Source organism: Epinephelus moara, chromosome 19 (assembly GCF_006386435.1).
Source record: "Epinephelus moara isolate mb chromosome 19, YSFRI_EMoa_1.0, whole genome shotgun sequence".
NCBI classification, from domain to species: domain Eukaryota; kingdom Metazoa; phylum Chordata; class Actinopteri; order Perciformes; family Serranidae; genus Epinephelus; species Epinephelus moara.
Genome location: NC_065524.1, coordinates 12,451,329 through 12,466,932, shown reverse-complemented (window position 1 = coordinate 12,466,932; position 15,604 = coordinate 12,451,329). Strand labels below are relative to the sequence as shown.

The 15,604-nt window shown below is 40.1% G+C and overlaps 1 protein-coding gene across 4 annotated transcripts in view; it reads left to right on the top strand.

Annotated features, from left to right (window-relative positions):
• LOC126406258 (sorbin and SH3 domain-containing protein 1) overlaps positions 1-15,604 on the top strand; it is a 48,952-nt gene that overhangs the window by 6,031 nt on the left and 27,317 nt on the right. For 3 of the 4 annotated variants that reach the window (XM_050070390.1, XM_050070392.1, XM_050070393.1), the window contains exons 2-12: positions 7,249-7,291; positions 7,622-7,708; positions 8,113-8,229; positions 8,999-9,105; positions 9,274-9,415; positions 9,642-9,671; positions 12,057-12,199; positions 12,543-12,603; positions 12,755-12,829; positions 14,464-14,499; positions 14,675-14,777. In XM_050070390.1, coding sequence (XP_049926347.1) covers positions 7,675-7,708; positions 8,113-8,229; positions 8,999-9,105; positions 9,274-9,415; positions 9,642-9,671; positions 12,057-12,199; positions 12,543-12,603; positions 12,755-12,829; positions 14,464-14,499; positions 14,675-14,777 — 848 coding nt within the window. In that variant the 5' untranslated portion in view covers positions 7,249-7,291; positions 7,622-7,674. Of the gene's footprint in view, positions 1-3,161; positions 3,248-7,248; positions 7,292-7,621; positions 7,709-8,112; positions 8,230-8,998; positions 9,106-9,273; positions 9,416-9,641; positions 9,672-12,056; positions 12,200-12,542; positions 12,604-12,754; positions 12,830-14,463; positions 14,500-14,674; positions 14,778-15,604 lie in introns of those variants that run through there. The other variant, XM_050070391.1, reaches the window with a different exon arrangement.

Here is a 15,604-nt window from a genome sequence, read left to right as displayed (position 1 = left end):
TACCAATATCTTGATATTATCAAGATTTGTTTTGTCTTACTTGCTAAAAGTGACCATGTTGAGGAGAATTGCTTTCAACAGTTATCTCTACAAACCCTTCTGCAATTCAGTATTTCCCAGGGTACAATTAGCAAGGTTAATGATCTCGATGCATAATATATTCTCTGTGGTCTTGAAGGTGTCCTCTAAGTGTTTCACCTCCTCTGCTGTCCTTTTTCATCCACATTATGATTAATTGAATTTTTACCTTATACTTAGGGCTGGGCAATATATCAATATTATACTGATGTTATATATGCAGTTGTCTTAGATTTTGGTTACTGTAATATTGGAAATGTTCTCTTTTCCTGGTTTTAAAGGCTGCATTACAGTAAATTGATGTAATTTTCTGAACTTATCAAACACCTCTAACCGTTCTATTATTTGTCTTCACCCACTTAGTCATTATGTCCATATTACTGATAATTATATATATATTTTAAATTATTTTTTAAAAGATGTCATTGTGTAAATATTTTGTGAAAGCACCAATTGTCATGATATTTGATTTCCTCCATATCGTCCAGCCCTTAAAGGTGCGGTGTGTAGGATTTAGGGGCATCTATTGGCAGACATGGAGTATAATATTCATAACTATGTTTTCATTTGTATAATCACCTGAAACTAAGAATCGTTATGTTTTTGTTACCTTAGAATGAGACATTTACACTCATCGGCCACTTTATCAGGTACACCTTGCTAGTACCAGGTCAGACCCCTTTTGCCTTCTGTACTGCCTTTGTGGCATAGATTCAAGAAGAGGCTGGAAACACTCCTCAGAGATTCTGGTCCATGTTGACATGATAGCATCACACAATTGCTGCAGATTTGTCGGCTATACATCCATGATGTGAATCTGCCGCTCCCCCACACCCCAAAGGTGCTCTATTGGATTGAGATCTGGTGACTGTGGAGGCCATTGGAGTACAGTGAACTCATTGTCATGTCCAAGAAAAGCTTTGTGACATGGTGCGTTATCCTGCTGGAAGTAGCCATCAGAAGATGGGTACACTGTGGTCCACGGTCAGCAACAATACTCAGGTAGGCTGTGGTGTTTAAACCATGCTCAGTTGGTACTAAGGGGCCAGAGTGTGCCAAGAAAATATCCCCCACACTATTAACCACCACCAGCAGCCTGAACCATTGATACAAGGCAGGATGGATCCATGCTTTCATGTTGTTTACACCAAATTCTGACCCTACCATCTGAATGTCACAGCAGAAATCAAGACTCATCAGACCAGGCAACATTTAACCATTCTTCTATTGTCCAATTTTGGTGAGCCTGTGTGAATTGTAGCCTCAGTTTCCTGTTCTTAGCTGACAGGAATGGCATCCGGTGTGGTCTTCCCATCTGCTTCAAGGTTCGACGTGTTGTTCATTCATAGATGGTCCTCTGCATACCTTGGTTGTAATGAGTGGTTATTTGAGTAACTGGTGCCTTTCTATCATCTTGAACCAGTCTGGCCATTCTCCTCTGACCTCTGACATCAACAGGGCATTTTTACCTTTTTTTGGACCATCCTCTGTAAACCGTAGAGATGGTTGTGTGTGAAAATCCCAGTAGATCAGATACTCAGATACTCAGATCAGCCTGTCTGGCACCAACAACCATGCCATGTTCAAAGTCACTTAAATCACCTTTCTTCCCAATTCTGATACTCAGTTTGAACTTCAGCAGGTCATCTTGACCATGTCTACATGCCTAAATGCATTGAGTTGCTGCCACGTGATAAACTGATTAGCTATTTGCATTAAAGAACAGTTGAACAGGTGTACCCAATAAAGTGGCTGGTGAGTGTATGTCTACATAACGAGTGGGTCCACTACCTCAGAGTTGCTGTGTTGTTTCTACAGTAGCCCTGAATGGACAAGCCAAACACTGGCTATAGATAGGACCATTTGCGCTTTAGCTTCGGCCACCATAGTTGTCTTACAAGCAATGTGCAACCTCACCACTAGATGCCGCTAATTCGTACGCACTGGACCTTTAATTCTAAGTAATAGTTAAGCATTTTGGGAAATGTGCAAATTCACTGTCTTTCTGAGAGTTTGATGAGAGTGATGCACAGTAATGGCTGTACGCTGAGTACAAAGCCGGAGCCACCAGCCAGTTAGTTTGTCTTAACATAAACTGGAAACAGATGAACTAGCCGGGGTCTGTCTGCCATCCACAGCACCTCTAAAACTCACAAACTATCACATTTAAGCTTTGTTTAATTCCTACACAAACCAAAGTTAAGTTTATAGGAAAACCAGTCTAACTGTTCCCTCCTCCTTCTAGTCTTCATGCTAAGCTAAGTTAACAGACACCTGGCTCCAGCTCCTTCGTTAATACACAGATATAAGAGTATTGATCCTCATCAAAGCGAATAAACATATTTTCACAAATGATGAACTATTCCAGTTGTCGAGTTGATCTCACAATTTAATTACCGTTTTAGTCATCTCAAGGCAAAAACAACAAATATTCACTGGATCTACTTACTCAAATGTAAGGATTTTCCGTTTTTCTCTCTTTTACATTATCATCATAAAATGAATATCGCTGGTTTTCAGACAGATGGTTGCACAAAAAAGTCAATTTGAAGATGTCGCTTTCGGTTCTGGGAGCTTCTTTTAGACTAAATTTTAAAATGATTGATCAGTTTTATTAGTAGGAACTCAAAAATAATTTTTGATCGCAGCTAATATGCCAAGTACATACAAGTATCATATAAATTCAAGTTCCTGTTATCATACAATTCTAATCACTTCTTAAAGATGTGGTATCATCATCATCATCTAATCATACATTGACATGCGGTCAGTCATAGTCATTGCAATAGTTTGAAATGTTGACTGAAGTACTGAGACCTATTAAGACGGCTGAGTCATCCAGTGGCGAATTCCAGCAGTCCTCCAGTGGTCTGTCTGTCTCTCATCTACTGGCCCTGCGGGAGCATTTGGAGGGGGCAGGAGGATTTTATATGGTGGTCTGCACAGCTGTTGAGTGGGTGCCACATTCCCAGGTGGCATGTGGTGACAGGTCCATCTGGGCACGCCTGTTGTCAGAAACAAACAGACCCCCTACATAGCAGGGGTCAAGGTCAAAGCTGGGACCGTCCCGCCCAAACGAGACCCTCAAAGCTCAGCCAGCAGCCTCAGGAGGCTTCAGAGGGACCGGATCTACACGGACTAAGGACTCGCTGTGAGCATCACCGAGTAGGTAATGCACCTCTCTAGATTTGCAGTGGTGATCGTAGCCTTTTGGGAGTTGCTTGTTTTGGAAAGGTATTTTGGTTACGCCTGAGATAGTTCAGTTGGAGATTTATGTATCTGTGTGTGTGTGTGTGTGTGTGTGTGTGTGTGTGTGTGTGTGTGTGTGTGTGTGTGAGTGTGTGTGTGTGTGTGTGAGTGTCACATATTAGTGGAGCTGTGAGCTGCAAATGGGATGAATCATCCTCCTTTTGCTGTGTATTCCTGCTTTTAGGTAATCACACAGGTTTGAAAGGAGAGGCCATTTCATTTGCTGTGGTTTCATGGAATCTTGACTGATAATTTTAAGGCATGAATAACACCTGCACTGTTGGAAATGTTTGGTACAACGTATCTGAAGAGTCTTAAGAGAAGACTAGAAGACTTCTGAGCTTTGTACCAGTTTTCAGTGCAGTTTTTACATTCTGTGTAATTTTTTATGAGACTGCTGATCTAATCTAACAACGTCAGGTCATGATGCGTCACTTCAAATTCCTGATGGAGAATGTGAGCTTAAAGCTTAACAATTACACACTCAGTTTAACTCACTATCTGTTTAATTCAGAGCTCCCCAAAGTTCAGCAGGTCTAATTGTTTGTGCCAAAGTGACCCCATTTGTGAGGCAAAGAAATCTAAAACCTTCCTAGATTATAAGGAGTGAAGGTGTGTTTAGGAAATTGCAGTTTTACAGGAGTTTGGCTGATAAAGTCTCCTCTTATTTTCCTGTTTGTCTTGGCGCAGTCACCGCCGGCCGTCCCAGAGCTCCTGCGCTGGTCTCCTCTTTTTCACAGGCTGGATGGATGGTGTTTTTTGCCCAGCTCTGCTCTGAGGCATCTTTTCCTAAAAAGGCCAGGGGTGATCTCTGCTCTTGTGTGTTTATACTGTGAGCCAAACGCTGCAAGCTGTCATCTTCCCATTATCTATCATATGTGAGAGGTTCAAGTACTCCCACATCTCTCTTTATACTGTATATTTACCATGCTGGGGTTCATCTGAGGATACAGCGGAAGTAGAAATGAGATCAGCGTAAGCGCTCCTCAAAGGAATCTCTGTTAATGGTTTTGGAAATGAGATCACAGATGCATTGTCTCCCTGGGATGCAGGGGGTCAGGAAGCGAGTTGATTTTATTAAAGAGAGAAGGGAAATAAATACACAGAGTCTCTGATGCTCAGGGACAGCTCAGCTCCAAGACTCGAAGATGTTTTAAAAGGTTTTGAGCCTCGTGTCCCCGGGGGACGTGTTTGGAATGGCTCCCATTTTCCCTCATCCATTTAGGACTATTTGTGGAGGTTTCCAGCTGGAACATGAGTCCCTGCCTGTTCTGCAGGTTGGCTTATTTACCGCCGTGTGTAAACATAGTGCACACACAGTCCCACACTAACTCAGAGTTGAACAACTAAAGATACAACTTTAAAAGTAACTTAAAATTTTCATTAGAGAAGAAATTTCAGATGGATTTTGCCATTTGGGCTTTTTTCATCAGTGTTATCTTTAGCATACAAACATAAACACTACTTGTCTGTGTGTTAGCATGCATGCTTGAACGGCTGTTTGAGTGCCTTTGTGTGTGGTTGTGTGTGTTTGTGTCTCGACTCAATCAGCCCTTTTCTTGGCATTTCCAATGGGGACGTCTCCTAAATCAGTCGTGCTGGCTGGGCACAATAGGAGGCCCAGCGGAGCAATGGGAAGTGTTCACAGCCACTTTTCTGGTGGCCTTGGTGTTGCTTCTGCATGCTCCACTGATGCAGCTCAGATTAACATATGTTTGTTCCCTCTCACACCCTCCCTGCGTGTCCTTAAAGGGGAACACAGATACACAATTTGAATTCATGTTATTGGTCGAAGACAGGCCAAACCTCCTCCCAAAACAAAATAAAGGCATGCAAATTAAGGCTTGTGATGTCACTGAATAGGCCATGTCACAATAGTACCAACACAGGTGTAAATAATGAAATGATGATGGATGAATTCCATTTAGCTGCTTCGATTTCAGGATCCTACTTGCTTGCTCTTATCAGTCTTACTGTAGCACTTGATAGAACAGAGGCGTTGTTAGTGTCATTAGTAACAGCTGTGCTTTTCCTGCTATGACAAGTCAAAATGTCTGCTGTGAGAAACGCCTATTGTTATCAGCTGTTTAACTGATAAATAAGTCACCATTGAATTTGAGATGGTTGAAACAGATCATTATGCACAGAAAATCCCCTGCCTAATTCATTTCAAATGTAGCACCTGTTGACATCCTAGAGAAGAAATGTTTTTTGGCTTTGTAATCATATATATCACAGTCAAATGTTCTGCTGCTTGCTCCCTTTTTCAGTATCAGTGAGATGAGATTTTACAGCACATACCAGGGTTGAACAGTACAAGGAAAACATCATTTTATGTTATATTTTCTCATATCAGACCCTGGAGGTTATTGATTTTTTAAAAAGCAATAACTTTTCTATTTATAAAGCAGTTTAAGCTGTAAATGTGTCATTGATTACTAATAAAACATGAAGTCTTGTGTGTTATAGACTAGATTTAAACAGATGACTTGAGGTTCATCGCCTCCCTGTCTGGCTGTATTGTATCTCATTTCAGCGTCTAACCCAACCATTGGAGTACTACCACAATTTCATTAGCTGTATGCGGTCCCCAGTTACAGCTATTGGTTGCAGTGACTCCACTATTTCTACAGTAGAAGCTACAGCCAAGCCAGCGCTTTCAAGGAATTTTCTTGAGGTGTAATATTGCTCCAGTGCTCATAAGAAAATACACAGCATGCTGCATGCTGACACTGCAGCAAAGCACTGGCCTGGTTACCAAAGTTGCCCTAAACCACAACTAATATTAGATTCTGATATCTGCAGCAGGTGACATTGTTACACTTCATGGATACACAAAAATTTAAAAGCACATGTGTAAGTTTGGGATTTTGTAACGAAAAGCTTAAAAACAAACAAAACACCAGAAGGCACGTCACTTAATCTAACTTTCTTCACTGCATTATGCAAACATCAGTGTTCGTGACATGTGATTAACTTCTCTCCTCTCTGCTCGACTGGTTTAGCAATAACAATCTGGAAGTGAGCATCAACAAAACTAAAGAACTTGTGTTGGACTTCAGTAAAAAATCAGGTAGAACTACTGAAGCTGGTCACCAACAACCAGGTGGTAGAGAGAATGGATCATTTCAAACTCCTCGAACAAAGTCTTCTTCTCCCTGCCTTCATTTTCAGGCAGATAGTATGACAATATTAAGACAGCTTAGAAATTTAGGAGTGCCAAAGGCTGATGTGTGTTACAGCTCTACAGAGCATTAATATAAAGTGTGCTCACCTTCTCAACAACTGCGTGTTACAGCAGTTCTACAGCCCACAAGAGAAACCTGATGGACTGAGTCGTGTGTACAGCTTCAAAAATAACTGTTTGTGTACTCCCCACTGTTTCTGAGCTATACCACATCCACATTCTGTAGAAATGTTTGACATTTTAAAAAACTCTTCACACTCTGCAAACTCTCTATTCAGTCTTACCCTTTTGGGTAAAAGACTACGCAGTGTTAAGACCAGAACATCTCGCTTCCTGGAGCAATCTGCATCTTAAATGCTTCACTGGTCGTATTAACAAGCACTTTAACTTTTAACCTGAAGGGTGTGAGCCTCATGGTTGCACTATTGTATTTACTGTGTTGGTACTGTTTTGTAATTGTGGCAGTTTGTTTCTGTACACGCTCCTTGTTGTGTGCATTATTTGATTATAAGATATTTTGTTAGATATATATCAATTGTGGCTGATCCGGCCAATAATAATTGGATATTGAATCTCTGCAGTTTGTTGTTGTGCCAGTTAGCCTCTCTGTATGTCTACAGGCTGATGTTTACTGAAATGTTACATTGATTTATGTGCAGTATACTTCCCAGATATCAGCTCCTTTCCTTGACATCACTGTGTTGAATATTTGCATCCTTGTGTTTCTCCTCCAGGGCTCTCCAGAAGAGGGCAGCGTAAGACAGCGCGCAACTCCCAGTAAGTCCCCTAACCCTGAGTTCAACAAATATTTCAGTGGGCCTTTGTTAGGAAAGTACAAGCTTTAATGTGTTTGATTAAATAACTGTATGCTGGTGAACCACAAAGACATTCAGGTCATATTTGCACACAAACACTTTTCAGTTAAAGCTCTTATTGGTGCAGAATGAGTCAGCATCTTTCATTTCATCTGTCTGTTTCTACATTTTGGGTGATTTTTGCATTTACTTAGTAATTAACTGATGAAAGAACATTTCAGCCCCATGAAAAAAAGTCTCCTTGTCTTTATGTGTGTGTGTGTGTGTGTGTGTGTGTGTGTGTGTGCTTAAGTCCCATCAGGTCCTCGAACAGTCTCCGCTGTCAGGATCACGCCTCTGACAACCATGAAAGGCTCTCCTGACCTGATTCCTTCCGCAGGTGATGTATCCCTCCACCTCATCAATCTTTCAGTGCCTACAACTATGGGACACCTTAAACTCACAATGACAACTTAAGAGTGACACTTTCAAAACTCACTTGTTGACATTGTGGCGTCCCTTTATTAACCTGCGTTGAGACAGGACCAGCTCAGGCTGCTCTACTTTCAGCTCTGACAGTGCGATCGTGCCAATTAGTTTCATGGGATAGTAGGATATTAATTTGATGGCCTGGTTTTGATGTTACAGCTCTATTTTGGTCATTTGGGGCATGAGGTAGCAGTAACTTTTATTCCCAGCAGCTCTCAAGCAGGAGTGCACGCCGAGAATACCTGATATAAGACCGTTATGCCATTAAACGAAGAGGAGCAGAGGAGGAGATGCTCATATTTTGAATGTTTTCAGATTTGGACCCCAGCAGAGTGTGCAAAGGGAAAGGAGTCGTGACTCTAAGAGCCACCCTCGTCCACATAGATGATGAGGGCTGCATCAGCGAAGAGCCAAATGTCATCACAACGCCAAGTAAGTCCGCGTGAATGCCACAGCTACTTCGTAACAACTCTCCACATGATGCAAAAAATATTTAGAGGACAGTAATAGTTGCATGGGCATGTGAAAACAGGACACGTCACTGTTGAATGTGGACAGACGATGTGAGCGTTGCTGTAATTTAAAAAGCATTTCATCATGTTCTGAAGTCGTAAAAATTCCTCACATGCCTTTCAGAGCTCTGTTTTGATGTCGGGATTATATAACTGGGCACATTTAGGAGTGTATGCTCGGGCACACTCAGAACTGTGATAAAGGGCGATTGCTCATATTTTCATGCGAGTGTCAAAGAGCTGTATTGTTGTGGCCAGCCCACACTGCACTCCGGAGCAGGGCGCCTTGACTGTGGGCTTGTTTGTCACGTCGAGCACATTGGAACTGGACTGGAGGCTGGCCAAGGCTTTCGGGGAGATGCTTTAATTGTTGTAGAGCCTGAACATAAAGGCCATTGGAACAAACAGCCTTTGCAGCTCACTGAATGGGCGCTTTGTTCTGATGACAAAGTTCAGAGATTGTGGGAGAATCTTTTTTTTCTTTCCCTTTCCTGACCATATTAACATCTCTGTGCATGAAAACCTCCCAAGGAAAGCCTTCACGCCCTGCGGACTGAAATGGAGATGTATTTGGTCAGCAATTAGTTGTTGTGGTTTAAGTTAAACACTGTACTTTTTATTTTCATTCTCAGTGTTTTTATTCTTGCTGCACTGGCTGCCAAACTGAGAGTGTTCTGGACTCTTTTCAGGTGGCTGGACAAGCCAGATTAATGGAGACAGCTCTAAAGCAGGATTGGCTGAGGGAGGCAGCAACATCACAGCTGATTTACCTCCTGTAAACAACACTCAGTGCCAGGTACGTTTATTTCCGCCCCATTTAACACGGGATCTTTGTTTTGCTGTTTGCGGTTTTACAGTTATGAGTGCTATGTGATATCTTCCCTTTGAGGACTTTATCTGATTTCAGTGTAATTCTCGGGAAAACTTGGTGTGAATTTGACAGTGTGTTTTCTATTACTTTCAGGTCAATTCACCAGAGAGTATAAAAGAGAATCAAGCTCCATCCTCCACTTACAGTCAGAACTGTTTCACACCGACCTCCAGCTCTGTTTATCCCTGCACCAGCGCAGTGAACCCCACAATCGTCCTGCTGCAACACAACAGAGGTGAGCACAGCAGTCTGTGAGCTGTGAGTTCATCCTGGACATGCCTTTACATGTCTGTGTGGCATTTTATCAGCCAGCTTTATAGTACTTCTAGCTAGGTCTCAGCTGTCTGTGATGCATTAGCCCTGTGTTGCTCTGTTACACATAACCAGTGCTTTCTCACTTTTGCTTCATTGCTTAGTCACATTTCACAGTCCTGTCCTTGTCTGTCTTTCTCCCACAACAGAGCAGCAAAAGCATCTTTCTCATTTCAAAGGTATGCACTGGGGTCCTGGTGATGTCTGTAATGTATTTTTCATTTCTTTGACTTAGCCAGCAGCAGTCCCAGTCATATAACAGAAAAAATATTTTTTTGTTCCTTGAACTGAACCATCTGTCACCCTCCTACTGCAATGACACAGCCGGCTAAGTGATTTCACCACGAGCCTCTTGAAGTGAATGAGTCATGTTTGGTGCGTCAATGTGTTAAATGTATTGGGAATGTTGATTTGTTGAAGAAGAACGTGCCAGACTACACAAAAACACAGTTTTTTTTTCCCTCAGTATTCAGACCTGCACCAAACCAGATGTAAATCGCAACATAAAAGTTACATGAGTGAGATTACTTCCATTAACTGAAACATCTCATTCTTGGAGGTGAAGTGTCACACGTTGCACATGAGCATGTGTCAGTAGTAGTTAGCAGTTTCGTCGAATGCCTTTACTGCCGCAAAGTAGGGAAACATAACTAAAAGTTATAAAGGTATAGAATTTCTATTTTCCATGTTGTAACATTTTGGGGGAAATGCACTTTGATAACACTCAGTATGCATTCATGCACATTTTTTGCAAAAGAAATGCAGTTTTGGTGATATTTGTTAGGTATTTAATGCCGTGGCAACTGTTGCTATGCATATTTTCCCTAGGTAGGGGAGACCGGGGATGGTTGTAACAAAGGGATAGTTGTAACACTCTCAGTTTGGCCAATTAGAAACGAGCTGTGGTGACGTCATCAACATAGTCCATACCCATTTACAATTGGGGCTCACTGGTGAAGCCGCATGTCTCTGAGTCCAAATTTGTCTGTTCTAGAGTCAAAAAACAGTATTTCAGGTGAGAAACCAAACATTTTCATCACAGTAGTTTTTTGCATAGTGTCCATTGTGTTGTATGTACAATTGTTTCACTTACATAGGTTCAAGTAGTAGTTTCTCTAGTTTAATTTGATGTGTTTCATTAGTGCTAGCTTTGAAGCTGAATGCTAAAAACTGTTAGCTCTTTCATGGCTGCTAGGCATGGGGAGGGTTGTAACAGTTCTTAAAAAGTGTGGATTTTGGGCCCACGAAGCCTGCACCCCAGGCAAGGACATCTACATTTGCCACAACTGCCAATCAGATTAAAAATAGACTATAGGTATTATGCCTTAGTTTGCTCAGATAATAGTTACTCTTTGAAAGTGTTTATTGTTCAACTGTTCAAATGCTGTTCAAACGTCAACCTTTTTTGTATTTATGTTATACATTTCTATTTATTTTAATATTATAATTATTGGATCCTTACAAGTTTATTGTTCCTTCTTTATTATTCATTGAAGTGCTTTAATACATTTAGCCTATTGTGAATCTTTTTTAAGCACAATAATTTAATTGTTACATCCATCCCCAGCTAGTGTTACAACTCACCCCGGTACTGGGGTACGTTGTAACAATATACCTCTTTGTATTTGACATTAATTTCCATAATCTGTGATGGTGTAGTAGAGGTCAAAGTGTGTGTTATTTATAGCAGACAAATATGGGTACCACGTATCAAAATTTAAGAGCTCTAACAAAAAAACCCACTGAGTTACACTTGCTCAAACAAAAAGTGTTACAATCATCCCCGGTCTCCCCTACTGATATTGTATTATAATCATCTTGCTCAATCTTGTTTATTTTGTGAGAAAAAAACACATTCTCTGATGTAAAATGGAACAGTTGGTGAATATATGTACAAAAGGCTAAATCTTGATGTGTTGAGTGGCACAGAGTACAATCTTGGAACCCACTGGCTATTAGTCGGATGACGATGATCTTCTGGGGGCGAGGGCCAATATGTTGCGCTGATCTTTTGTAGCCAGCGGATATCAGAGCCAAGACTTCCTCTTCCATGCACCATCATTTCGGCTAATCTCTATAAACAGATACCCACATATGAATGCAGACTAAATTAAAAAATAATTATATACAGCTAACTTGTCATCAGACGATAGCCAATGGGTTCTGCTATTCAAATGTGATTGGCCAACACTACTTGGACTACAAATGGACTTCCAACACTATAATCTTGTCCTGTCGCCTACAGATTCTGCATACATATGCATTTATAGAGATTACACAGAATATATTTGGTGCACAAATGAAGTATATGAAATACAGTACCCGTAGATTCTCAATGTAGGTTAATACACATACTAAGAATTAATTGCCCATAGTATTTAGCCCAGGTCTAGAACACATCAATACTTATTTGTTTTTCATGCTCATCTTTAGCTGCCTGCTATTCACTGTATGCAGCCCACATTATTTATGTGTCTTGTCATGTAATTCACTGCAATACTTAAAGTGATTTTAGCGTTATGTGTCATTTGACTAGAAATGTACTGTGATGTTTTTTGTGACAGACCCAACCCCAGAAAGAGACAAAAGCCCTGATCCTGGGAGAGACTCGGTCAGTCCAGTCCCTGATATGGACTGGAAGAGGCTGCGGCTATCACTGCACTCCCCTGTCCTCGGTCCTCTCAACAAGCCCATTGTGCCCGTACGGGTGAGCAACAAAACCAACCGTCAGATGAAGACAAATCTACTCACTGCAGACGTTAAATGGGTGTTTTGTTCATATGATACACAGGTCTTTGATGTCAGAGTAAAATAATTAGTGGTTATATAAAGCTCTATACTACTATGCTTTATTATAACATAGTATGTTGTTGATGTATTCTGATGTGAGAGTGATTTTTGTCTTTTTATTGGCAATAGCAGGCGTAACTAATAACAGCAATGGCTCTGCTCCATGTTACACTGTACGCTGCTCTGCTGGGAGCCCAATGTTGATATATTTGTCTCTCATCCTCACCTATTCATTTAGAATTCATATTTCTTGATTTCAGAACACTGAGAAGTCCAAAGACTGGTACAAGACAATGTTCAAACAGATACACAGAATACCCGGTAAGAAAAAAATCATCATTTCCACATTTTGTATGTCCGACCAATTTTCATCTGTCACGTTTCCCTGTTGGTGTCCGAGTCCTGTGTGTGTTTCTATATGTGTTTGTATGTTATGTCACGCTCTGTTTTGTCTCTCCATCACTGTGCTCAGAGCCTATTGAGGAAAATCCTTACCGCCCCACCTACATTTTCCCTGAGAACTATGACATTCAGATGAAATCAAAAGGTATCCGACGGCCGAGTGACTCCACTCTCGTTGGCTTTACTGACCTGCAGCCATCCTGGGCCCTTTCAAATACTTTAGCTGTGTTTAACCTGTCAAGTGCAAAACCTCTCATACCTTTATGATGCCCAAAGTATTTGAAAGTCTTTACCTAATATTTTCCAACATCTGTTCCATACCATGATGCCACTATTTCCATAAACTTTGAATACACTGCAGGTTTTGTGCAGATATCCTGATCTAGCTCAGTTTAACATACACTCTTAAATTGAAGGGAAATGAAATGATATAAATAATATGTTTTCCATGTAGAAAGTTATTAAAGGGGCAGTCCATAAATTTTACACATGACTGTCAGTTTACATGTCTAGAGTAGTAACCCTGGTGATGTCATTGGGGTTATCTCAGATAGAGCCTGGAGAATCAGAGAAGAAATTCTACATTACAAACTGGGGGCAAGGCATTTAGAAGAGTTGCATTATGGGAAATATAGTAGCATCTTCTGCTGTACCAATTTTGACCACCGTTTTTAAATGGGTCTTTAGTAATTCCCCCAACTACATCAAAGTGTAATACTAAATTGCTGGAGTACTCCTTTAATGTTCTGCTATAAACTGCTATGCTATGATTAATAGTTAAACACTGGTAAGCTTTGTAAAGTATAAAATAAATGCACTGTAACTTCTAATTAATACGGAGTGGGCCTTTAAAATCTTCATTTAAACATAGTAAGCTGTAAACTTGATGACTTTGATACCTGATATTGACATGTTGTGAAGGATGATGCACGAAGCCTCGTAGTGTCATTCTACATTCACTTAACAAAGTGTAACAATTACCCATGGCTTTTCTCTTTATGCTGTTAACCATCTAATATTAAAAGCTTCAGACAGCTATTTTTTTAAACAATATTTCATTAATACGTAAATAACAGAATTGTCATCATACTGATGAGCATGATCAGTCTTTTGGTGTAGTGCGCTGTTGTAACCACTAGAGGCTGCTGCAGTCCTGCACTGAGACTGAGGGCTCTATTGTCCTGTGTAGAGTCTCTCAGGCAGAAGGTAACCTTCAGACTGTGTACGGCTGCTAACAAGCTTCACCTGTCACTGTTTTCTTGATGATTAGGTTTAGGTTCCTGGTTTTAGCTATGGGTCTGCCCATTCTACTGAAGGAGGCAAGTGTTGTGTGCAGAGAAAGAGCTGCCTGGATGCTTATTTTTCGTCTTTAGTTGCACCATGTGCTCAACAGTGGGTTTTCTGAGCTTGACATGATTACCTCTGTATGTAGCTGTGACTGATATGATTCAGTAAGTCTGGTCTGATAGAAAATATAACTTACACAGAGATGTGGCAGTCGTGTTTTTGCTTTACAATGCATTACTTATTCAGAGCCTCGATGCTCATCGATGCCTGCATCCCTTTTTAGCTCAGTAATGCTTCCTGTAAAGTGCTTTGATTTGACACTCTTTGATTATGTTTGGTGAACCTGTAATGGCCTAATGGAAGGTGTGAGGCAGAGTGGGTTTAATGCCTTGTGAATTATTTAGTTTTGTGCTATATTCATTACTTTTCAAGTAACACAGTATAGATAGATACAAGCTGTGATAAATGATTTTTGGTTATTGTCACTTTCAGATGATGGTCACACTCCCTTTGGTTACTTGGAAGATTGTGAGTTGAACTTTCATTCAAGTACAATTTTGAAAAAGTTAATAAAAACTGTGTATGATCCATTATTAGTCTTTCATCCAAGATAACGTGTTTTACACATCAGTAACATCTTCAGGTTTAATGCAGCTGAGTATCATGCTGTTAAGTCTGTTGATATTAATGTGCCTGTTTTCAGTGAGAGCAGTCCCACGCTCAAAAAGTGATGCAGAGGTCGATTCAAGAGGCCGGTCGATGCCTGTGCCAACACGGTCCTCTTCCCTCAAACCCTCTGCCAAAAGGTCAGTGTCCTCCATTTGCTCCAACACTCCTTATGATATTCACTTTGATATTTAAGAGGAGACCACTGGTGATTAGGGTCAAACTTTTAACTAATAGATATCACCATGTAACTTTCTCAGCTGATCATTTACATTAAGACAGTAATTTATTGAACTTGAGTTTTCTAAATAAAAATAAATAAATTAATATGCAAATTAGGCATTATCTTATTAAATATGTGCTAATTTGCATACATTTCCAGAATAGAAATCTGAACAATGGATGAAGCCAGGTTCAAAATTCTTCTTTCATTTTGTTGACATAGTAGAAGCAAAGGTCTTTAAGTGGGGATTTGGGATATCTCTTTTAATCACTCCATAAATCAGAAAACACTATCAACAGCCATAAAAAAATTTTTGCCATAATTTTAGAAAAAAATGTTATGTAAATCAGGCTATGAATGATATATAAACAAACCCCTCTGTAATGACCTTCAGAATATAAACAGGAATTAAACTGAGATGTTTGGTTTATGTAAGTGCTACTGAAGTAGAGATTTATGGCTCAGAGTATGAGAAAAAAATACTTTGACAAAATGGCCTTTAAATGTAATGTACTTAAAATTCCATATAATTTTCGACCAAAAATAAGACAATGTTCACTAATAGATATCACCAGAGAACTTCCCCAGTTGATAATTTATATTAAGTCAGTACTTTTTCGTATTAAATTTTCTCTTTAATGTTCTGTTTAAAAAAAGATAAAGTAGTAAAGTAAATAGAGGCTAATTTGTTAACATTTCCAGAACTAAAATAAACACCTAAATGTGTATTTTGGACATTTTCCT